Source organism: Calypte anna, chromosome 1 (assembly GCF_003957555.1).
Source record: "Calypte anna isolate BGI_N300 chromosome 1, bCalAnn1_v1.p, whole genome shotgun sequence".
In the NCBI taxonomy this organism is placed as follows: domain Eukaryota; kingdom Metazoa; phylum Chordata; class Aves; order Apodiformes; family Trochilidae; genus Calypte; species Calypte anna.
In genome coordinates this window covers 68,024,434-68,049,107 of record NC_044244.1, presented here as the reverse complement: position 1 = coordinate 68,049,107, position 24,674 = coordinate 68,024,434, and the positions used below count along the sequence as shown (strand labels likewise).

The following is a 24,674-nucleotide window of genomic DNA, read 5'->3' as shown; positions in this document are numbered from 1 at the left end:
CGGCGAGTCCTGCGCCGGGACCGGACTGCGCGGTCCCAGCCGCGGGAGCCCGGCGTGTAAGGACGGCGGTGATGGAAGACTCGTCCCAGGAGTCCAGGGGGCTTCCTGGGGACTTAGCGGGGTGGTGGGACAAGGACAGGCAGCACCGCGGGACACTTCACGTCTCCCCTTTTGTTTCTCTCCAGGGTTTTTGTGCTTCTCCGAATCTGTCTCCCCGCCCCCGTCTCTCCCGCCCGCCCCGCCGGGACCTCTCCTCTCCGGGCGGCAGCAGAGCCGCCTCAGGGCGAGCGGCGGCAGAGGTCCTGGTGGTGGTGGCTGTGGTGCGCTCTCGCTGTCCAGCCCGCCGGGAACATGGCGACCGGCGGCTACCGCAGCGCCGGGGGCAGCACTACGGACTTTTTGGAGGAGTGGAAAGCCAAGCGGGAGAAGATGAGGGCGAAGCAGGCGCCGCCGACCCTGGGAGCGACCGCCGGGGTGGAGGCCAGGCCGGCAGGGGGTGCCTCCTCCGCCGAGCTGAACAACAACAACCTGACCCCGGGGGGCCCGGCCGCCCCTTCCGACCGAGCGGCTCCCCCAGCCGGCGGGGCAGTCCACAGCGCCGCCGTGGGCCGGGCCGCTCCCGCCAAGGAGTCGCCGCCGGTCCTCGCCGGCGGCCGGGGGTCAGAGCCTGCCGCCAAGCCCCCTCCGGGCTCCCCCGAGGGCGAGGAGAAGCTGACCGCCAAGGGAAAGAGTTCCGGCCCCAGCGCCAGGAAGGGGAAGGGGCAGATCGAGAAGAGGAAACTGAGGGAGAAAAGGAGGTCGACAGGTGTGGTGAACATCCCGGCCGCCGAGGTGAGGAGCCTGCGGGGCGGGGGGGCGGCCGCCGCCGCACCTGAGCATCGGGAGCGGGGAGGGGGCCGTGGAGCGCCCGGTGTGGGTGGGAGGGGCGGCTTTGAGTCCCGGTGCTGCTCCCCGAGGAGCCCCACGCCTCCCTGCCCCGAGTTCCCGCGTGGGCTGGCTGTGGCGGTGAAGCTTTATTCCCAACACCGCATGGAAAAGGATGAGGGCCTGGCCGCGGTCGGTAAGGTGTGCTGCGGTCTTGGCAGTGCGGCATCCGATTATTCTAAATAAATCAGGCATGTCACGACCTGTGACTGTTTTTTTTTTTAATGTCTTCTTGCAGGCAGAGGTTAAATTCTTGGGCTTTTGGAAGATCCCACATGCCTGTTAAAATATGGTCAAAAACAACTGTAACGAAAGAAAACTGATTTATCACCTCTGAAGAGATGTTTAGGTGTAAATATTATTCAGTTTGGAACCCAAAAGAATTTCTTTTACTGGAAAAAATGTAGTGGTTTAAAGAGCATTTTTTTGAAGGCAGATATTTTTATCAGCCAACACCACTGTCCTGTGTGGTTTGCTACTAGTATAAAAGTCTGGCATTGATTTGTAATGCTCCTAGTGGAATTCAGAAGAATAATAACTAGGTTTTTAGCTTTTTTGCAGTTAATAAGAAAGACCACAGGAAGCTTAGCACAAAGATGGATTTTAGTCTAGAATTTTGCACTAATAACGATGACCACCATTCCTGTAGAAAAAACTTGTAGTAATTCTTTTGGTTAACATCATATGATTATTAAAAGGACTCTAGAAAGTAGGATCTTTGTTTCTTAAACAGCAAGAGAAGATGAAATCATGTCTTCCTTGCCTAAAGCCACTCATCTATTTTTTTGTGACATCCTGGGCACTTTCACAGGAGATGCTTCCATCCCAGAAGGTACAAGAAGGTGGGGAATGAGTTTTAGGAACAGTAGAATTCTTTATATTTGCTTTTTGAGACTAATTATTTGCATAGTCTTTAGTTTGAGAGGAAGTGTTTTGGCACAAGTCTTCAATATTCCTACTTTGGAAAGTGAGAATACAAGCGAGGTCTTTAATTATCTGGTTTCAGAGCCTGCAAGCTTCCTAGGCTGATTTGTTGGTTTTATACAAAGCCCCCTAAATACCTGTCCTGCTTCTATACGAACTTGTAAAATGCTGTACCTTTATCTCCCTAAGTAAATTGGTCCTGGACCAGTTAATAATAGTTTTACATGTTGCAGGAAGCATTGTACTGCACCATGTTTTAGGGGCCTCTGCTGTGTTACCCCACACCTAGTCATTGCCCTTTTTTGTTTAGTTGGTTTTGGGAAGTGGGTTTCTTTTAGCTCTTTGAGACTGGCGTCCTAGTTCTTTGAACTAGTGTTTCTGTGGTGGTGTTTTGGGTGTGATTTGGAAGTCTTCTGGGATTGGTGGTGGTTGTGGTTTTTGTTTGTTTGTTTTGTTTAAGTACTGCTCAGAATATGCTTTGCTTTCCAGGAATACACATTGCTTGCTTAGCAGCCAGTCCTATTTATGAGTTTGCTACTGCATTGTTAAGGGCAATTTTTAAATGAAGTTTAACATGTTTAGGCACTGAGAGGCAATTTCTTGCCTGTTCTGGTATTTTGGAGAACCTGGTAACTACGTTTCCTGTCACTGCATTTTGGCACTTCTTGGAACCTTCTTGTATCTTTGTATTGATTACTCCTTCAGCAAGCAATTAAACATTCCATCATATTATTGGAGGCAAATTTTAATAAATGTTGTAGAAGGTATTATTGGGAAAGTTGCTAGTAGTAAGTGTTGAATTTCTGCCTGCACTTAATCAGATCTATCTCATTTCATTATTTCATGTTTCCTAAATTTCTTTAATCATTACCACATGCATTCCTGAGAATTCTTTATATAGGGAACACTAGAGCGTTCTTGATGGTGGACAGCTTCAGAAACTGTCCAGCATCAAATCTGAGTAAATTAAGTAATCTACTTACTAGTGTTTTGCAGGGTATTTGCTTGTATTTGTGTTTCATATATCTATTTATTCATGTGTTAAAGCACTGATTGCATATATTCATTTGGAGTTCTCAGACAAAAGAAGGCTGCAATGTAGATGATGAGTTGGTGGAGAAATGAAGTTCAAAATCTACAACATTGCAGTTTTATGGAATCATAGACTTAGAATCATTCAGGTAGGAAAGGACCTCTGAGGTCATCAAGTCCAACCCTTGATCCACTCCCGCTGCAGTTCCCAGACCATGGCACTGAGTGCCACATCCAGTCTCTTCTTAAAAACCTCCAGGGATGGAGAATCCACCACCTCCCTGGGCAGCCCATTCCAGTGCTTGATCACCCTCTCTGTAAAGAATTTCTTCCTAATGTCCAACCTAAACCTCCCCTGGCAGAGTTTAAGTCCATGCCCTCTTGTCTTACTGGGAGTTGCCTGGGAGAAGAGCCCAATCCCCCCTGGCTATCCCCTCCTTTCAGGGAGTTGTAGAGAGCGATGAGGTCTCCCCTGAGCCTCCTCTTCTCCAGCCTCAACACCCCCAGCTCCCTCAGCCCTTCCTCACAGGATTTGTGCTGGATCCCTTCACAGCCTCCTTGCTCTTCTCTGGACCTGCTCCAGCACCTCAATCTCCTTACTGAACTGAGGGGCCCAGAACTGGAAAAGTTTCTAGCTGTCTTTCCCAGTAGATGCTAGGTGTAATTTTACCATGCTATACATTGGATTGTGGGAGTATTACCACTGAATTTAACTACTTGGCACTCAGAATGTACTCTGCATGGTGTACATTCTGAAATTATTTTTGGGGAGATGTTCTTTTAGAGCTTTATCAAGTGTTTCATTGTCTTATTTTTGAAGAAAATAGTCTTTCTTTAGAATAGAGTTGCCATTTTATGGTATATATCTTCTTTTTATGATCAGCATGCCACCATGGTGGACAATGATAACAGGAAATTCTTGTGTTCTGCAATTAAAATGGGTAACTGTTGACACAATGCCGTCACAGGAGATGTATATTGCCTAGAAGCTTCTGTGCCCCAAACAGAGACAAAACCAGTTTTTTACCTCAAAGGAATAGGATCCAATTTCAGTTGCAATGCACCTGAAGAATTTAACAATGTAAGAGGTGGTGGAATAAGGGAAATAAAAATTTGTGTTGTCTTTGTTAGCTTGAAATAGGCATGAAAAATATTAGCACATTCTTATTAATTAATGATTAATTTCTGTTCAGTAGGAAGGCAGTAGGTCTTAAATTTATTACATCAAGTGTTGAAGTCAGTAGAGGACTTAAAACCATAGGGAAAGTTGTGAAAACAGGTAGTGATGCTTTAGGGCCCATTGTGATAGAATTAAAGGCTGTTTTTTATCTTCTCAGCAACGATGCTTATCTGTGTAGTGGTGACTTTTGAAAATGGCTTTTGAAATACTTAACAGCTTTTTTCATTTTCAGTGGTTGAAAAGTAATTTCTTGATAGCTTGTTGAACTATTTCAGCGGGATTTGGCTTTTGTTGCCTTGTAACAGTTCTTCGTGTTTTGAATGGTAACTAAATTGTATGGAATTATCATTACTAAGTTCCATTTTTTACATATTAATCTTCTTAACCATTTATGGCTACATTAGGAAGTGTTTCTCAATTTGTAGGTATTCACTTGATACAGCTGTTTTCTTGTAAGCTTTTTGTCATTCACAGTTGTCCTGGTATCTATCCAAGAAAAACATGGAGTTCCCATTATGCTACATTATCCCCTCACTTTATGGGGGCACACATATAGGATGAGAATGATGTGTTGTATTGTTATTGTAATTCTTCTGTCCTGCTCCAAGCAAAACAAGCTATACTGGTAAAAGTGCAGCTTAACCTTTGTAACTGTTTACCCTGGAGGGTTCTGCCATGGCTGTGTGGGTAAGTTCTTTCTCTGAACCTCAATCAGGAGAATAACAACTATTTTTGTGGTTACCTTTTTAAAAGAGCTGTATATATAATAAAAATTATAGTCTATCTAGGAAGGACAGTTAAATAGCTGGGTGTTATTTAATGTTCCTATAGACAAAGCTTACATTTTCACCTAACCAGATGGAAGTTATCTAATTCAGAACTGCTCTTCTGTTAATAACAGGGTGATAAATTATTTTAAAAGGTGTAGAGAACTCTGATCTGTGTATTTAATATGTGAAGCTGCCAGATTCGAGGCACAACAGTCTCCTGACCCATTTGTGTAAAATGTAAAGCAAAAGGTATAAGGGATTCAAATATGGAATCTGCATGGGATGTTCAGCCAGCCTGTGTTCATCTTCTGTCTTCTTAGCAGCAACTAGGATATGGTATCTTAAAACCATACTGTTGGCATGCTGCTGAGAGTCTGCCTGCCTTTTTACAAGGCACATGCAGTCATACCAAATGGCAGTGTTGTAAGGAAGTGGAGAGCAGTGAGCTCTTTCTGTGCGGAAATAGGGTTCCTGCTACTTGACTCGTTGGTTGTCCTAAGTTGTGTAGATTGACAGAAAGTTGCTGTGTTCCAGATGGAAAAAAATTGTGGAAAATTTAAATGCCAAATGTGTCAAGCATAGCAATGACTGGGCATATTTGTAAAGGAATTGAAATCCATCTCTGAATGTCTGGAAACTAGAGGGGAGTGGAATCCTGTGTTAGTGGATGAACTGTTTTGATCAGAAGTTTGCCTTCAGCAGTATCTTTGTTAATGATTTACTATATAACTATTGAGTTTAACAAAAGAGCAGTTCTAGCCTATTAATGTGATAGTGTCTTCGCATTATAGTAACATCTCTGGGCATTTTCTTGTAAAACAACTTGCTTCTTTTTTGCATATTTTTTGTTTTGAAGAGGGGAAAGCCTCACTAAGTGTTTGTTCAAAGTACTGGGAAAAACCCCACTGATTTCTGATCACTGATACCCTGACTATCCATGCAGAGGTACCAGTATTATGGAGGTCTGAAAGATGTTTATTTGAGATAGGTGACCTTTTGTTATATGTTAGACCGTTCTCATGCTTGTCTTTTCTAGTGGACACATTAATCTAGTTGATGGAAAGATCAGCAAAGTTCATTTGCAACTTAGAAAGCCAACTGTATCCTGGGCTGCATCAAAAGAAGTGAGACCAGTAGGTTGAGGGAGGTGGTTCTCCTCCTTTGCTCTTGTGGGACCTTACCTGCAGCACTGTGTCCAGTTTTAGAGCCCCCAAGGGAAGAAGGAGATGGACATAATGTTTGGTTCAAGTCCAGGGGTGGGCCATGAATGTGATCAGAGGGCTGGAGCACCTCTCCTATGAAGACAGTCTGAAACAGTTTGGGTTTTTCAGCCAGAAGAAGAGAAGGCTGTGAGGAGATCTTAGAGTGCCCTTTCAGTAAATTGAAAGACAGCAGATTTAGATTACATACTTGGAAGAAACTCTCCATTTTAAGGGTGGTGGGGAACAGGTTGCCCAGGAAGATACTTGTCCTGTCCCTGGAAGTGTTCAAGGCCAGGTTGGATGGGTCTTTGAGCAACCTGGTCTAGTAGGCAGTGTCCCATTCTGTGATTCTGTGATGTTGTTACGGTTCTATTTATAGTTCCATCAGGTGTGGCAAGATGAAAGAAGCAACACAAGCCTTTTTGGATTCTGATAAAAGGATTGTATTGAGATTGTTCACATCCAGTCTGTTCTGCTGTCAATGCCTTTGTCAATTCTAGTTTTGACTAAGCCTCTGGGTAATACCTATTCCAACTTTTGTGTTTCAAGACTTCCACTGGAAGACTATATGTGGATGACTGTTTCCCGTGATTCCCCAAATCACAGGAAGTTAACATAAAATCATGATGGTTTATTTCAGGATTTAACTGTATTTGGTCTGCTTGCCTGTTGCTAGGAAGGACTGGATAGAGAATTTAGGTCTTTTACTCCAGGCTTGCTTGTGCTAAGAGGAATTTGGGCAGGACAGTTGTCACCCCCTGGACAGGGATGGTTTTCCTGCTAGCCCTGAAGGAACTGGGTAGAGAAGAAGATCCCTGGGGCAAGAAGGGGTGTCCAGGAGCCCCAGGTGTCCTTTTTGTCATCACTGTTCATTGCTGGGTGGTACCTCAGGTGCTGCATCAGTAGGATGCCCCTGAAGTGTTATGGTATTTGATAGCAATGGGTTGTGTCTGTCACAAAAAAAAAAAAAAAAAAAAAAAAAAGGGGAGAGTTTTTACACCTGCAAGGGAAGGCAGATCATGAAGATATTTCCAAATGATGTATTACCATCTTCTTTTGGCAATTTTTATTGTGCTGCCAAAGAATTTCTTGAGATGACAGCAGCTTCAGTGTCCAACTCTGTTTCCACTTAAATCAGTTCCAAGGAAGCATTACAAATGTCATGTTTGACTCTACCATGTAGTCTTAGCATCTAATAATCACATCATCTTTGATGTAGCCAAGTTTGGTGCCTAATCTGAAAATATAATACTGGATGAACATAAGCTTTAAAAAACAAACTAAAACATACCAAGCAAACAAAAACCCCTCAGAGAAACAAAATAACAGTGTCAACTCCAAAACTGGAAAAAAAGTTGCTTTTGGGGTGGGTTTTTTTTTTGGGTTTTTTTGGGTTTTTTTCAGAACAGCAGCCGGTGTCTGCTTTACTCAACAGAAATAAAGAGGTGCTACGATGACATTTGAGGCAGAGTGGCAGGATAACTGGCCACATCAGTTAACATCACTCAGATGTGAAAAAAGTGTTGTGGAAAAACAGCTTTTCATCTCTCTATATATGGTATCTAAGCCAAATACACCACTGACCAGAAAACAGAGTGGTAGGCAGAAGCTAAGCAGGCAGCAACTGGGATTTCCCTTCTTTCGCTGTTCCTTCTTCCAGCACTTCCTGACATTGCTGATTCTTTTCATGAGTCATAGGAACCTGTGCATGTCCTACGTGTCTGCTGTGGTTGCTGGTGCATATTTGATGCATTATTTTCCAGTTTAGTGTTTGTAGGAACATAGGATTTCAACTGAAACCTGTGGTCACCTGGTCCAGTCTCTTCCCACCATATGCACATAAGATACATTTAATTGCTTTGTAAAAGCTTTAGCTTAGTATTTCCTCTCAGAACACTGTAGGAAAATAAGATTGATTATAATGAGCTTCACTAAGGAGCCACCTAGTTTGGTGTCCTGCTCCTACAGTGGCCATAAACAGACTCATAGTAAGGAAAAAAGAATGTTCAGATCTTATCAGGTATTTCCTGTGAATTAGTTTTCAAGCCTCTTGGCAGTGTTAATCTTGAAGACTCGCAGCATCAGATGATGGTTGCTAAATAAGTAGAAATTAAAATGAATTTATCTGCCAAGTACTCATTCGATTTCGCTTTGTTTAAATTATTATCATACAAAAATCATCAGGCAGCAAAGTCCACATTTTGAAGAACCCTTCAATATAATAATCAACTTCTTAATGGTCATTTCCTCCTCTTTCCCCCAAAGAGCCCAATGTGCTATGTGTTAGCCTCACGTCACGATCCTGTTCACTGGTTACTCTAGAGGAAGTCTATCATAATGTTTTTAGAGGCATTTTGTAATTTAATTTTGTTTCATTTGCTGGGATCTCTGGTCTGTTGTCTTGCTCTTGTTTGGCAAGTCTTTTACTTAGAGCCATCAATCTGTGGCTGTCCCTCAGGACTAATTTATTTACTAATTATACTTTTTTTTACTGGGGGAGGGCTGCAGTGCTTTTCCTCACTCTGAGCAAGCACTTGAACTTTCAGATTTTTGTGGTTCATGTATTGTAGATCTTGGCTTAAGCTACTGTGGAGCCATGCCTCAAGATGGGGGTTTTTCTGTTGGTTCATTCACATCCACAACGTGTTCTCTTGAAGACTTCTGCTTTTGGAAGTAGGTTTTTCATCCAGATAGGTTTAAAAGTTTTTGTATGCTCTTCTGTTATGTTTAAGTTGCAGGCTTTAACAGTTGTACCACTTAGAATCAGGAGTTTTGAATCCTCATCATAGGAGTTCTTCAGCAGCCAATTCAAGTGACCTCACCAACCAGCTCCTTTTGGTTTAACAACATTTGCATTAAGGACAGACTTTTGAAATAAATATCATATTAAAAACCTTTGAGTGAAAACATTGTCTGAACTAACCACATGTGGTTGTTCAGTACAAAACAAGTGATTTTATAAAATCTGTTCTTCTGTAATGTCCTCTTTACTTGCCAAAAGCCAGTCTTTCTTGTTTAGCAATTCAGATAAGAAACCTGTGTGCTCTATTGTCTAGATGTATCCAGGCCTTACCAGATAAACAGTTGGCTTGAGCTTAAAAATGTTGATATTTGTTTTTCTGGTACTTTTTATCTTTTCATTTCTATATTTTATTCTTGGTAGAGAAAGGTGAAAATTCCTTGAGCCTTGCTGCCCACTGTTAAAATTTTTTTGCTTCTATGTAAAAATTGTTAAGTGTAGAGACTGAGGTTCCCATTTTTACAAATTGTATTCAGATAAAGACTCCATAAGAAGCCAGCTCCTAATGATTAAAGTGGTGACAAAATAAACAAATGCAATATTCATTCTTGAATGGGTGATTGATTTAAAATGGTTTCTTAATGATTTATGTTTTTGTTTTGGTTTACTTCCTCTTTTAAGCAGGCAGTACTAAAGGAAGTTAAGATGACCTACATATTTTTTGTATGGACAGAGGACAGAGACATTTTTAATATTGAATGCTAAATTAAATTACAGCAAATCACAGAAACATAGAAATGAGAAATCTGTAATTTGCAGGTTGGTTTTTCCCCCCTTTACCCCCCCCCCCATCCCCCCTCCCCTTTTTTTTTTTTTCTCTCCAGGAACTTGATATGTTTTTTCCTGAGTCTTAAATATATATTATTCAAGATATTTGAGGTTATGAAAGATGACCTTTTTACAAACTTCAGAAGAACTCTTAAAAAAGTAATGCACTGTGGCTAGCCATTTAGAAAGAGCTCTAACAACTATTAATCTGCTATGAGAGCTCTTAGAACTAATTTAATCTAAATAATTGTTCCAAGGTACGATGAACACACTAATCAATGGTGTGAAGTATCTTAATTTCTTCTGTAAAATCACTTTCTGGTTTTCACAAGTTGTACTAGGAATTATTAATTATTATTGGTCAATTCAGCAATGCTTTGTCAAGAGAGGAGTTCCCCAGGACTATTACAGGTTTTAATGTAAACAGTCGTGTAAGTTCTTATGTAGTTATATTGGAAGTTTACTGTGATGTCTGAGTGAAGATCTGAGTATTTTGGAATGTTGGAGGTGGAATGGAACTTGGAAGTGCTTGGTACTTTGGGAGATTCTGTTCTAGACCTGTACTAAATGGGTTGCTCAACTTCTCAACTGCCATGTTTAGCATTATCATTTTTTTTCCTTCCTCTAAGAGCTCTCAGATCTTTATGTGAAAAAGTGCTTTTTAAATTTGTGTACTAGCTCCAAGATGAAAGATGCATTTTCTTGTATAATACTGTGCTTCAAAATATTATTTGACATTTTCGTTTGAATTAGACAGAAGTTGCAAGAATCTATAGAATGCTGAGACATGCTCATTGATGTAAAAACTGAATGTACAGAGAAATTTTGCAGAGCAGTCTTTTGGGCTCGTCCTTTAATTGAGGTGTTCCATGTAAGTATTTGATGACAAATTTTTAATGTAAAAATAAATTATATTAATATCTGTGTTATGCTGAGAAAAGATTAAAGGATATGTTTGAGGACTGTAGTTTTAGTTTACAATTTGTGACTTTTGTTCATGATGTTTAAATATACCAAAATATAGGTTTCTTCTTTGGGGAGGAAGAAATGGGACAGAAACAGCATGCAGTTGTATTCAGAAGGATATTACAGAACTGAGTGTTGGGAAGTTTGTTCTGCAGTGAGCAATAGCAAAGTGTTGCTGGAAATCTGACTATAAGGATACTACATTAATGAAAACACTGATTTGTGAAAGAAATCACATTTCTTTCACAGAGTTATTAAATACTGTAATAAACTCAGAAATGTGACAGTTTTTTTCAGATTTTGAAATCTGCTGCTGAATATTTAAATAAGTAGCATATATTTTATTTAGAGTATTTTATTTAGAGTCTACAATTGGGCTAATCTGACTGTTACGTTACCCAAGTGAAAACTTTTCAGCAGTAAGAGGGGAAGTGATTTGGCAAATGCCAGATATCCTTATGTCCCTCCTGCAATTTGTGTGCAGAACTGACCATTTCAGAAGAAAAAAAATCTTACTGTTCTAGTTATCACTGTCTGATGTCCAGTTCTGGGCCCCTCAGTTCAGGAAGGAGATTGAGGTGCTGGAGCAGGTCCAGAGAAAAGCAAGGAGGCTGTGAAGGGATCCAGCACAAGTCCTGTGAGGAAGGGCTGAGGGAGCTGGGGGTGTTCAGCCTGGAGAAGAGGAGGCTCAGGGGAGACCTCATCGCTCTCTACAACTCCCTGAAAGGAGGGGGTAGACAGGGGGGGGTTGGTCTCTTTTCCCAGGCAACTCTCAGCAAGACAAGAGGGCACGGTCTCAAGTTGTACCAGGGGAGGTTTAGGTTGGAGATAAGAAAGAATTTCTTTACTGAGAGGGTGATCAGACATTGGAATGGGCTGCCCAGGGAAGTAGTGGATTCTCCGTGTCTGGAGATATTTAAAAAGAGACTGGATGTGGCACTCAGTGCCATGGGCTGGGAACTGCAGCAGGAGTGGATCAAGGGTTGGACTTGATGATCTCTGAGGTCCCTTCCAACCCATCCAGTTCTATGATTCTATGATTCTATATTTGGCATGCTAAGTACTCCAATAAAGTGTTCCAGTGACAAATATTGGGTATTTTGAGCATACTTAACAAATAAACTGGGGACTTACACTTGACAACCAGATATTTAGGGGCTTGCATTTAGACACTTCTGAATAATGGCATAGCTAGTTTGGTTGATCCTAACACATCTGTGAAAGAATTTTGTGTTCAGCCTATTTCTCTACTCTTGATTTGTGAAAGAGCTTAATTCTTCTTAATGGATTCCTATGGCGAGAAAGACATAGAAACCCTAAAGGTTTACCTTGTGAAAAGTAAAACAAGCTGAAAATTAAGTAACCCTGTACGGTGAGTGCTCAAAGTTGTCTTCTATCCTGTTGTAGATGATATGCATCATAATTATCTTGCATGAAATAAAGACACCTCAGGCAGTTGACCTTTGTAGCAAAATGGAAGAAATTTTTAGCCTGAGGCAGAAACTGAGGAGCATCCCATTAGCTGACAGTCTTTTTTAGACTAAAACATAAGTGGGTGCTTTGATATAATCCCATTTTCTGGATTTGTGTCTTCCTTTCAGTTAAAAAAATCGGTCTCATCAGATGTCAGATCAGTTTTTGTCAAACTTACTTGAAGGCTATTTGAGTGCAGGTGTTGCTAAGCAGCTCAACACTGGAAACCACTTCTCATTGCATGCTACATTTTCCTAAGATTCAAGAAAGAGAACCAAACCAAGAAATTAGAACTGGGTATATTAATGTATTTACACACCTGTGAAATATTCATAGCTACCGTTCAGCTTTCCTTTTTGATTCTTTGTAATTCTGTGTGTGTGTTGGAGTTCTATTTATTTAGAACTATTTGGAGGTTGTTAATATATTTTTATGTTCTAAAGCTTTCAACGCGTACTGCTAGCTGACTTGGAGAGACTGGAGACTGAGATCTGAAGCCTGAATTCTCTGTGTTGTAAGCTATCTGTTAATTATCTGTTCCATTATAATGACTGTAGACATCCTTACAGTTTTTTAGAAGCTGTTACAGCTTATTAGGTTAGGGTGTGTGGATTGTTGTTGTTCTGCTTTGAGGTTCCACATGGGTTGATTTGGGGGCACTGTGATGGTGCTGGTGCACTGCTGAGAGTGTGGTTAATCAGTCATGCTGACCTAACCTGACTCTAGAAGTACTGAGAAACGCACAATGGGATTCAGTGATGTTCACTCATCTCAGACCTCTGTCTGGGTGTCAGTGTTGCTTCCCACTTCCAAGAGTGTGTAGTGCACTTGCCACCACATTGTGTAAGTGCAGCCGTGTTTTTAAATCAGCACAGATTTTGCACTAATTTGTGTGCCTGAGGTTTGTGTGTCATAGATCTTAGTTTGAAAGCCTCAATATTACAAATAATAGGGTTTTGTACTACTTTAGCAGGATGAAATGGTAAGGTTATACCAGAAACCGCATTTTTGTCCCTTTAAAATATGCCTGGAAAAAAAAATCTTTGTATTCCTTTGGGTTCTTTAAATAAGTAAATAAATAAAATAGCAGAAGTTGTAGTGAACAACGAAAAAGGCTAAACTGAAGGATAACTTCAAGATGAAGGTATCCCTTAACATGTTACAGAACTTTGCCAAAGATTACAAATGTTCTGATAATTAAAAATGTAGATGATAAGGAATGTTGTCTAACTTTAGACACAGTTCAGAAGAGCCAGTTTCATGTATTTTCTTCTCAGTTCGGGCTATAGGTTGCACTGTTTATAGAGAACTGATGAACATGTTAAATAATAAGTAGCTTAATAAACAGAGGTATAGAATGGATTATTTACCCAAGGAAGTAATTGTAACAGGATTTATTAGCAGGCAAACTAAAAGCTACTGAATGAGCTCAAGCTCATGTTTTTGGCTCGTTACTGCCTTCATTACTCATTATACTTTATTTACCATAGTAAATAAAATGAAGAAATATAAGATTAGAGCAGATTAAATTCCCTTTGCTGCAAGAACTTCAGAACTGTTTAGTCAATAACCTAACATAATGAAAACTGTTTGGTTTTTTTTTGGTGGTGTTTCCTATATGATTTTCTCATGTGTTATTCATTGACATATTTTATCTTAATTTACTTTTGTTGTTTTTTGTATGTTGACTGCATGGTGTATCCAGTGCTCCTGCTTTAAATCTAGATGACTAAATAAATGGATTTTTCTTTATTTTTCAAAAATAACTTCCTAAATGAGCATGTGACAGACAACACTTATATTGGAGGAACAGAATGGGGCTCATGGCAAAGAAAGTAGAGTAGCAGAATTTGAATGTAAGAAGGGAGAAAGAAAAGAGTTTTCCTGTCTAGTTGTGTATACAGTGTTTTTTAATTACAGGTTCTGAAATGGAAAACATGTTACAGACATAAATGTGTGTGAATCCAACATAAACCATGAAAATTAGCTTGGTTGTGTTTATATGAACCAGTATTTAAAACGAACAATTTAAAATGTACCTCTTTATTCCCCCATGGATTTAAGAAATTGAACTGCTAGCATTTAAGTAATGAATACTTAGTGTAGTAATCTAAATCTGAAACAAAAGCTAAAATCCTTCTCATTGATTGTTTTACCACAGTCATTGGCTTTACATAGCAGGATTCTGGTTGAAGTTTGGATAGATTGTATGAATCAGAATCTATTGTTGGACTAATATTTTGTCAGTGTGAAAAGTTACTAATTAGCAAAAGGAAAGTACAACCTGTAGAATATTTCCCCCTATTTCTGAATTGGTTTTTTTTTTCCATTATAATCTACTTTTATCCAACTTTCTGAACTCATTCTCTTTTGTGCAGGAATGGTTCTTCCACTTGAACACTTTATTAGGAAACTGCACTAATAAATAATGAATTAATCCCCCCAAATATCACAGTATTGTAGGGGGGGGGTACTGTATCTTTTACCATTAGGATTTGTGTCTAAAGAAAAGCTTGAGAAATAAAGGAAATTGGTTTTAATTTATTTCTAAGTGCTGCTTAGATATTGCTGATATTAGTAGTTAAATAATAAATTTAGAATATTTAACATGACAACTTCATTCTTCAAATGCAGGTAGCTTTTAGTCATCAACATGAATGTAGACAAAGACTGATGAAATGTGGGAGCAGTATCTTACAGGAGAATAATGAAATAAGCCTTGCATTCATAGGAAAAACTGCTGTTTCTCCACTTTAAAGTAGCATCAGCACTCAGATGTCATATTGGGTTCTTCTAGATGATCAAAACTCAAAACACCTGTTGGTCATTCAGTTTTGTTTGAATGATGAAGGAAAAGCTAATTTTGGTTATAAGGGGAGCTTGTGTACCACCACAAAGAGGTTACCATCATGGATGTTTATAAGGGATATTTATACCTTACATCTGGAATTTAGCTTGGACCATACTTTTCTGGCCATCTTCACGTGTACAAACTACCTGTAAGCTGGCATGTTATGAACACCATAGATGACTGGATGTAAGAAATGAGTTTAGAGGAGGAACTGGTACTGCCATGGGGAGCCAACTATGCTAAAATGGCCTGGAGGGATGGACTGGGTGAGGTGGGAAGCAGCCTGTCTGGGCAAAGAAGCCTAAAGAATTCGGTGGTAGGTCACAGATGTTTGTGCATGTGGATAGCCCCCAGTATCTGAAGCTGGCTCCACAGCTTGGCTTGACCTAAAATAAAGGCTGCTGATTTAATTTGGAGGGCCTTGGCTTTGTATCTGTTATGGATACAAGGAAGGGCACATTTCTTCTGTGATAAGCAGCCCTTCTGTAGAAGCCTTTAAATAATATGTTCTGTCTGCTCCTTAACATATAGAGAAAACTTGTTTGAAAACAAAATTTTCACAGTTTACTTGGCTTGTAGTTATGGCAATCTGTACCTCAAAATATTTTGCTTTCAGAAAATTCTGTTTTTTGGTTTTTTTTTTTGGTCAGTGTTTTAATGAGTTAGGAGCTGCTGGTAGAGCTTGATTTGAAGTGAAATTGTGAGTGAAAGTGAAAATTTCTTAAAAACAAAAGAAAAGTCTTCACCTTGTTTTTAACTTTTTACTTTTAAGCACTTGATTAAAATTTTAGGTGTCATGCATCATGTCTGTAAGAGGACATCCCCTTATCAGTTTTAGCTGCAGGTTTTATTTAACAAGAACGATCTCAAAATGGGGTGTTCAGTCATGCCTGAAGGGTATGACAAACAAAATGCCTGAAGCCAATAGAGATAACAGCAAATGGGGACTATCTCCTAGCAGAGAGGCACTGGCTCATTAAACAATCATGTTCATTCCTGGTATTCCAATCCTTTATTTTCTTTCTTCCCTCAAAATTCTGGCACTGCCAGATACTGACAGTAGTATGCATCAGTAATTCAAAGGAGTAAGAATGTGAGGCCTATATGCCCAAACAAGTTCATTTGAGGTAAAAAGTATGTGATATCAGTACATTTCTCATTGATAACTGATTTGATTTAGTTGGTAGTAAATCTTTTTCCCAAAATAGAGCAACAATAAAAAAAAAACCACTGAGGGGAATGAAGAGTAACCCATTTAAAGTGCAGGTAGCAAGCCTCACAAGTCCTTACTCTTTTCGTTTGTGTATAATGAAGGAAAACATGAAGATGGATAAAAAGCTAGAATAATCTTTTGTTTCAGTTTTAAAACTTCTTAAAGGAGAAAGAAAGGGCAGAAGGAGGTATATTTGAATCTTTGCTTGGCTTCATTGAGAGCAAACAGATAGCTTTTCTTTTTGCAGTAGTATTATTTCTGATTGTCTCCTAACCTGATCTTCCCCTTGGTTTAGTAATTTGTTTCTGACTAATTTTTCAGTAGCCTGTTAGGTGGTGTGTCTACTCCTGTAATCAATGTATGATTTATTGTTGCTCATTAGCTGCCATAGTTTAATTAAATGAGACAGACTGTTTTCCATTAATGCTGTAGCCATTTAATTCTTACGTTTACTGTGACTGTTGGGTGGATACTTTTAAGGATTTATCTCTTACTCATTGCTTTAGATCCTCATTCTTAGTAGGAGATTATAATGTTTATGCAAAACTCTGCTTTTAGGGGAATTTTTAATAAATGACTAAGTTTTAATGGGTTGGGTTTTTTAAAGACTCTGTACTGGGAGCTTTAAAATAGAACATTCTTTCAGACTGTGAATGCATATTGCGTGCCTTTGGACTTTTTTTTTTGTCTGCAGGTATGTCTGAGGTAGAGCAAAGGTCAAATGTTAACCATCTCCTCAAGTTACTTTTCAGATTAAGAAGACATGAATGTCAGGAATTTGCAGGATTGAGTTTAGTGAGGCCAGTAATGTCAAAGTATTAGCTGAAAATGGGAGGAGGGGGAAGAAGGGAATGTGGCAAGAGGGAGGGGGATATTTTGGAGATATTTAAATACATTTCACACAGAACAAAGTGTTACAAGGGATTATGGAACTGGTAGCATTCGGATGAAAAAACGTGGCTGGATTTTGCTTTTAAATTAAAAATCAATTTATTAGTTGCAAAGTGGGTTGGTTTTCAAGAACTTAAACATTTGCCATTGCTTGGGATTTTTTTATTACACTTATTTTTGCTCAGATGTTTTAAAACCTTTGAAAATGTTTAAGAACTTTGAAAATCTGCATTGTAAATAGGTGAAGGTGTAATAATGGATGTTTAAGGGGTTTTTTTTGGTTGGTTGTTTTTTGTTTTGTTTTTTTAAATTTGGAATAATTTCAAGAATGTGCTTATTTTCTGCTCAAATGCGTTTGCTGCTTATAATTTTAATGAGTTTATAGATGAGTGCTTTTTACATTCAAGGCCAATCAATCCTCTTCAAAAGATGTAACCGTCCTTGAAAGGTGGATTTATTTTTATGAGCTTCATAAAAAGCCATTTCTCTCTGGAAGGCTCTTTTTAGAATGTAATCCCATCTTCTAAATATTCCATCTGTTGGTCTGATGTTTTATGCATAGCAGTTGGATTGAATTCCTTGATTTTTAGGGAATAATGGACTTGAAGATAGCAGTGTGGCAGTCAGTTCTTCCTGATACCTGGCCAGGTTGCTGCTGCTGCTGCTGTCAGTTGATCCAAGAACTTATCAGGAATTCACTCCACAAATTCGTGTTACATTCAAACTTGCTTCTCTGTTGAAGAGACTGAAATTGTTGGTATGTTGTCAGCAACATCATCACAACCTCAGCCAAAGATGATAAGAAGGAGCAACTCCCACTCAGCTGTTTTAAGTATTTGGAAGGATAACTACAAAGCAAAGTGGAGAATTTTTAGTTTGTTTTTCTTTTTTAAGAAAAAAAAAGTCTTTGCTCATGCTTAAAGATAATTAAATGTGCCTGTAATGAGGCAGAAAGAGTTGGCATTGTCTGCTTAACCATTTCAGGCATTTGAAAACTGCCAGGTTAGTCTCCATGAAAAAAAAAACCCTGATAGTCATCCTGGGAGTGAAAGTGGTGAGGGGAAAAAGTAGAATGGGACAGTGATGTGACAGCCTCCCTTGGCTGGCTGGTGACTCTGTGCTTGATGCACCCCAGGACACAGTTGGCTCTCCTGGCTGCCAGGAAAAGTGTTGTGGCTGCCAGGCTCATGTTGAGTTTGCCATTAGCCAGGACCCTCAGGCAGGTCCCTCTCTGCTGCAGTTGTCTCCAGCCACTCATTCCCCAGTCTGTCCTTGCCACCAGGGTTGCCCCATCTTAGGTGAGAATTTGGCACTTGGCCTTGTTGAACTTCATGTGGCTGGTGACAGCCCAGCTAACTTGTCAGGGGCTCTCTGCAGGGCCTGCCTCCCCTCGAGGGAATTGACCACTCCTCCCAATTTTGTGTCATCTGCAAACTTGCTTAAAATTCACAGAATCATTCAGGTAGGAAGGGACCTGTGAGGTCCAGTTCAACCCTTGAACCACTGTCACTGTGGTTCCCAGACCATGGCACTGAGTGCCACATCCAGTCTCTTCTTAAAAACCTCCGGGGATGGAGAATCCACCATCTCCCTGGGCAGCCCATTCCAATGCCTGATCACCCTCCCTGTAAAGAATTTCTTCCTAATATCCAACCTAAACCTCCCCTGGCAGAGTTTAAGTCCATGCCCTCTTGTCTTACTGGGAGCTGCCTGGGAGAAGAGACCAACCCCCCCCTGGCTACCCCCTCCTTTCAGGGAGTTGTAGAGAGTGATGAGGTCTCCCCTGAGCCTCCTCTTCTCCAGGCTGAACACCCCCAGCTCCCTCAGCCCTTCCTCCCAGGACTTGTGCTGGATCCCTTCACAGCCTCCTTGCTCTTCTCTGAACCTGCTTTAGTTTAATAGAGAAATGGTTTGGGGTTTTTTTCCTTGCCATCCTGCATCTTAGTCAATGATAAAGATGTAAAAGAGAACAAGGCCAAGGATGGAGCCGATCAGTTGGGTGTTTCAAAACCAGAAACTTTGACTTTTGAAAGCTTTTTCTTTGTATATTTTAGGGAACTTTTCTACACATAATTCTTAGCAAATGCATCTGATTACTTTGCCTCTGCATGGTGTTTTAGATGCATCTTTGAGTTTGTGCTTGAACCACTCTTTGCACAGAGCTTTGAATCACAGAACATTTCTTAGGGAGGAAGTGTTAATCTCAGCTGTTGCCCAAATGTAAGACAAATAAACCTTGAGATTTCCAGTCCTGGGGGAAATAAGGCACAGAGCACCCAAAAAAAGAAAAAAAATCAATCCCACTGACTCTGTAAATGCACAGAAATGTTGGTTAAAGGGAGGCCTTTTAAAGTCTCGGAGCAGTCCTTTCAGTAGCCCTGGATCAGGTCAGTCATGGCTTTGTCTTGCTGAGACTTGAAAACCTCTGAAGATGAAGGTCCTAGGGTCTATCTGAGTAAGCTGGCACAGTACTGCACTTCCCCTTTTCACTGAAATGTTTTTCCTAGTGTCCACCAGATGAATTTTGTACCCTTTGGTGTATCTTTTGCTGCTTTTGAAAGGAGCCCATCTCCATCATCTTCCAAACTAACCTCCACATAGTTCTGTATTGCTAATAAATTGCTCCTTGGCTGCTGCCTCAGAAGATTAAACAAGCCCTTCTCTTCTTCATATGCTCTTGCTCTATAGACTCTCCATGGCTTCTTTTCCTTTTGTTCACTTGTTTCCCTCATTTCAGAAATGACTCCAGTTTTGTACTTAAGTCATGTTTTCATGTGAATAAGGAGACTATAACACATTATTTATTATTTTTGTTGGTTCTTCTTTCCCTTCTTGTTGGTGAGCAAAGTGTCTCTGAGAAAAATTCCTTTATTTCATTTTGTTGGTTGGTCTTGTTGGAGTTACTGGTCATCAGGAGCATACCAGGCAGTTATTTTGTTTGAGGTTTTGGTGTTGGTTTTGGTTGATGTTGTTTGTTTGTTTGTTTGGTTGGTTTTAAGGATAAAAAGAAACAAAAAAAATTACATTGAGGTACAAAAGACAGCTCAGAAGTTAGTTAAGGTTTACATTTTTCTCAGATTGTTTATTTCCAGTTTTTTCAGAGGCACAGGGAGCTTAATTAAGTCAATAGCTTTCTCAAAGATGGAATAGAGATGGATCCAGAAAGGATATAGGAATTCAAATTAGGGAATATTTTTTTAGGTTGTTCCTCATTCTTTCAGCTGAAGCATTTTAATTGCTAACCAAAAATGTATTTCTAGTAACAAAAATAGTCAGTGTTTATTTGGATAGATACGTATTCACATATTTCTAGTATTTTAAAGAATTCTGCTAGTGGTTGCAGCAGCCATCTAGGAGACTTAAAATCTTTGTGAATAATGGAATGCACATACTTAGTTGAGTCCTAAATTTGAATGTGAAAACAGCATTAAATGTCTATTCTGACCAGTAGGAAAATACCATAACTTTTCCACTCCATTTGAATATCTTGATTGTTTTGATAGTGTATGTTTTGATACAAGTTATTTGCTGCCTTTGTGCTGATAACAAAAGACAGGTACTACGATATTTTAAGAAAAATATTTGTTCTTTCTTAAAAGTTTTAACTAATGTTCAGAGATAGAATAAACTACTTAGTGGGTAGGTTTTGGAAGTTGAATGATGCCACTCTTTGTGACGCATCACTTAGCTTGATGTTTTCAAGAGTGTTCTGTTCCCTTGGTTTCTTTTCAGAAAGCCAAATTTTAAATTATGTGTTCCAGGAATTGTGGGGTGTGTTTTGTTCTGGTTTTTTTCTAGCTTCCCTAGTGGACAGTATGAATCCCTAAACATATACATTCTGGTGGAAAAGTTTCTGGGTTTCAAATAAGGTCCATGCTTTGATTTGACTCCTTAATCATCCTGATATTAAACTTAGATTTGGGCAATACAATCTGCACTTGCTTTGATCAGAATGGTGTGGAATGGCTGTTTGCATGAATAAAGTGCTTGATCTAGTTGTGGAGCCCTGAAACAACTTGGGTAAAGTTTAATGTAATTTTGTCATCTTAATACTTGTCAATATTCTATTTAAATTTATCAGTAAAGTTCCTGCAAGGGAACAAGAACTGGTTATTGAGATCCCTAGAAGTCTCTGGCAGCTTTAAGGGAGTTTCTCAAGGGACACATGCAGATTGGCTCTGTGTGCCAGTAGTGAATAAATGTGACATCCATAATGTAACATTTACGGATGGCATAAGGCTCAATAGTGTTCAATAATAATGTTAGAGCAGTCATAAAATCTATCTGATTTTATGGTCTTCTCAAGTGAAGCTGAAGGTGTTCTCCCCTAGCAGCAGCTCCCTTTCTTTTTTTATGACTTGTTTGGTATTTTAATGATATTGTTTGATTAAAAAAACAAACAAACAAAAACCCAAGCCATTTTGCTATTAAACTAAGGGTCACGTGAGAATCTTCAGGAATCAGCCATTTCCCAAGAATGTGACTCTTGAAAGATGGTCTGTTCTAACATGCTGCTTCTGCAACCATGATGTGCTGCACGTCAGAGTAAATTAGAGCACAGCTTATTCATTCTCCTGCTACATCACAGGGGTTGGATTTTGAATACCCATTACTCTTTATTCTTCAGACTTCATTAATAGTTTCAGACCACGAGTAAAGTTCTAGGTCACTGGCCCTTTCCCCCTTAGTTTTCATGGAGCCCTTTTTAAGTCTACTGGAATGTGAAGAATGAAGTTTTAACTTCCTTTTTTGGGAACTAGTAATTTTTGCCAGTTGTATGATTACTTCAAGCTTCTGCATTGCTTTAAGCAATAAAAGAGTATCACTAATTTATTTACTATGAATAAGTAGAATTTACAACACAAAGAAATGACATTTAAGCCTTAGCCTTTCAGGAAGCTAATTATCATGTATATGAAGATCCCCTAGAAGATGGGAACTGAATGCTGAGAAGATTTGGTTTAATGGAACTGTTTTGAGTTTCTTTTTTCTGGCAAGGCCTGTTTTTATTTTGATGCCTTAGTGATAGGCTAAGGGGAAAAATCAGATGGAGTGAATAAATGAGAATTTATTTTAAGAAAAACACGTGTCAAATCCTAATTAAAACCCCCCAGAAATTGCATTTAAAATTTTAGATGTGCAATTCCTTAATATAAAATTATGTGTTCAAATATCAGTTTGAAACTTGCAGCTTCAACTTCAAATATCAAAGGACTTTACAAAGTTAGATTCTGTTATAGTTTTGAGAAGTACAAACAGATTTAATTTGGTCTAGAAAAAGTATTGCAATGAGTATTTTTCACTTACAAAAACCACCCCAAGTTATCTTATTAAAATGGATTTTGCATGTTGATAGTTGTGGTTTCAAGGAAAAGATCCGGTATGATGAGAATGTGGTTGAGTTTTTTTGGTTTTTGTTGGTGTTTTGTTGGGGGTTTGTTTTTTTGGTTTTTTTTTTTGGTATGTGTGACTGTATCCAAGTTACTATCCGTAACCCAGGTTTTGTTCTGCAGCAAACTCATTTAAATCCTTCTAGGAATGCACAATATCCTTGAGACCCTTTTGGGTCTCAGAGACCAGTTGAAAGTTGTGTGTCAAAAGACACATTCTTTAGGAATACTTCTGTGAACATTTTGTCTTTAAGAAGACCATAATAGTGCATGTACTTTGTGGGAAATACAGGTAAATGTTTTGTCTGCTGAATAACTAAAAGCTCTGTGTGGTTAGCTTTGCCAGTAGGGCAACTCAGTAGAGGGTGGCATTTGAAGAAAACCACAAAATAAAGCATTGTAGGAGTGTAATAAATAAAGCAAACTGTTGGATTGATTAAAAAGAAAAAAATTACTATTTTTGTCCCATTTTTTGAAAGACTATAAATAAACTATGTGTCAAAGCAACACAGGCTATACACTGATAGGTGGTTCAACCAGTGGCTTTTATATCATTCCTCTGAAAGTGCGGAGAAGTAGAATCGTAGAATCATAGAATCATAGAATTGGCTGGGTTGGAAGGGACCTCAGAGATCATCAAGTCCAACCCTTGATCCACTGCTGCTGCAGTTCCCAGACCATGGCACTGAGTGCCACATCCAGTCTCTTTTTAAATATCTCCAGGGATGGAGAATCCACTACTTCCCTGGGCAGCCCATTCCAATGCTTGATCACCCTCTCCGTAAAGAAATTCTTTCTAATATCCAACCTAAACCTCCCCTGGCAGAGCTTAAGTCCATGTCCTCTTGTCTTACTGAGAGTTGCCTGGGAGAAGAGACCAACCCCCACCTGGCTACACCCTCCTTTCAGGGAGTTGTAGAGAGTGATGAGGTCTCCCCTGAGCCTCCTCTTCTCCAGCCTCAACAGCCCCAGCTCCCTCAGCCCTTCCTCACAGGACTTGTGCTGGATCCCTTCACAGCCTCCTTGCTCTTCTCTGGACCCGCTCCAGGACCTCAATCTCCTTCCTGAACTGAGGGGCCCAGAACTGGACACAGGACTCAAGCTGTGGCCTCACCAGGGCTGAGTACAGGGGCAGAATCCTTTCCCTGGACCTGCTGGCCACGCTGTTCCTGATACAGGCCAGGATGCCATTGGCCTTCTTGGCCACCTGGGCACACTGTTGTACCCAAGTACATGAAAAGTACTCTTGAGAACTGTGACCACTGTGGGTTAGAGTGGACCTGTCCTGTGTGCAAGAGAAGCTGCATTCATGTGCTAAGAGAGATCCACAAGGGACTGACTGCTTTAGCCTTGGGCTTCAGTCATCCATCAGGTTATGTTAGGAATTGATTTTGTGACCCAAGTTTGCCTTTCTCACTTAAGGCAGGGTTACTGATGGTGGGTGGACTGTTAGTCCATGGGAGTGCAAAATAAGGGGTTTGTTTCAAATTGTAGGTTTGGATACTTTAAGTTCTTCCAGTTCAGAGGTCTGGTAGCATGGCTGTAGCCAAGTGCTTCATTTCATTTGGAGGATTCTGTCTGACTAAATGTGGCATTTTTTCCTCAAATACATATGTGGTCATAATCTATGTGATGTTGTGTTGTCTTTATGGTTGGACTGGTATTTTCATGTTACCTTAATGAGAGCTGCCATTAGGATTACATGTTCAAGAACTATCTACTTTCTGTCTGGTGGAAACAGGATTAAGTATTCATGTCAAAAGATGATTTTCCAGGGAGTTTTTTCATCTCTAGTTAGGGATAAACATCTGGAACTAAGAATCTCCAGATAACTTGCACACAAATCAGTTGACCGAAGTAGTGTCTCGTCCACTAGCACTGATTTCTAGGCCTTAGAATACTGGAGATTTTTTTTGGAGAATTTTGAGTATAATTACGATTATGATTAAAAAAGCAGATCCAAGATCATAAGTTTAGATCAGCAGATGCTAGCTGTGTAGGTGTCAGTTCCTGGTAAATTAGTGAGAGATCTGTTTCATTCAAGTCTCTTGACTAAAGACCAGACAGTGCCATTTAGCAGATTTTTTTCCTAGGATTTTAAATGGATCTGTGAGACCTTCATCACAGAAGTCAATTGTGGTCTTCATGTGAGTAACCTGTGTTAATAGGAAGCCAGAGGGTGTAATAAAGGTAGTGATTTTGACTAACAAGCAAGGAAAATGGATATGGGTCACAGTTTTTTCAGTAGACACAATAAACTGAAATTAATACTATGGTGCAGACAATTGGA

General features: G+C 39.7%; 1 protein-coding gene across 1 annotated transcript in view; it reads left to right on the top strand.

Moving 5' to 3' along the window:
* Positions 1–232: 232 nt before the first annotated feature.
* PAWR (pro-apoptotic WT1 regulator) overlaps positions 233–24,674 on the top strand; it is a 74,191-nt gene continuing 49,749 nt past the window's right edge. The window contains exon 1 of the mRNA XM_030460747.1: positions 233–831. Coding sequence (XP_030316607.1) covers positions 352–831 — 480 coding nt within the window. The 5' untranslated portion in view covers positions 233–351. The remainder of the gene's footprint in view (positions 832–24,674) is intronic.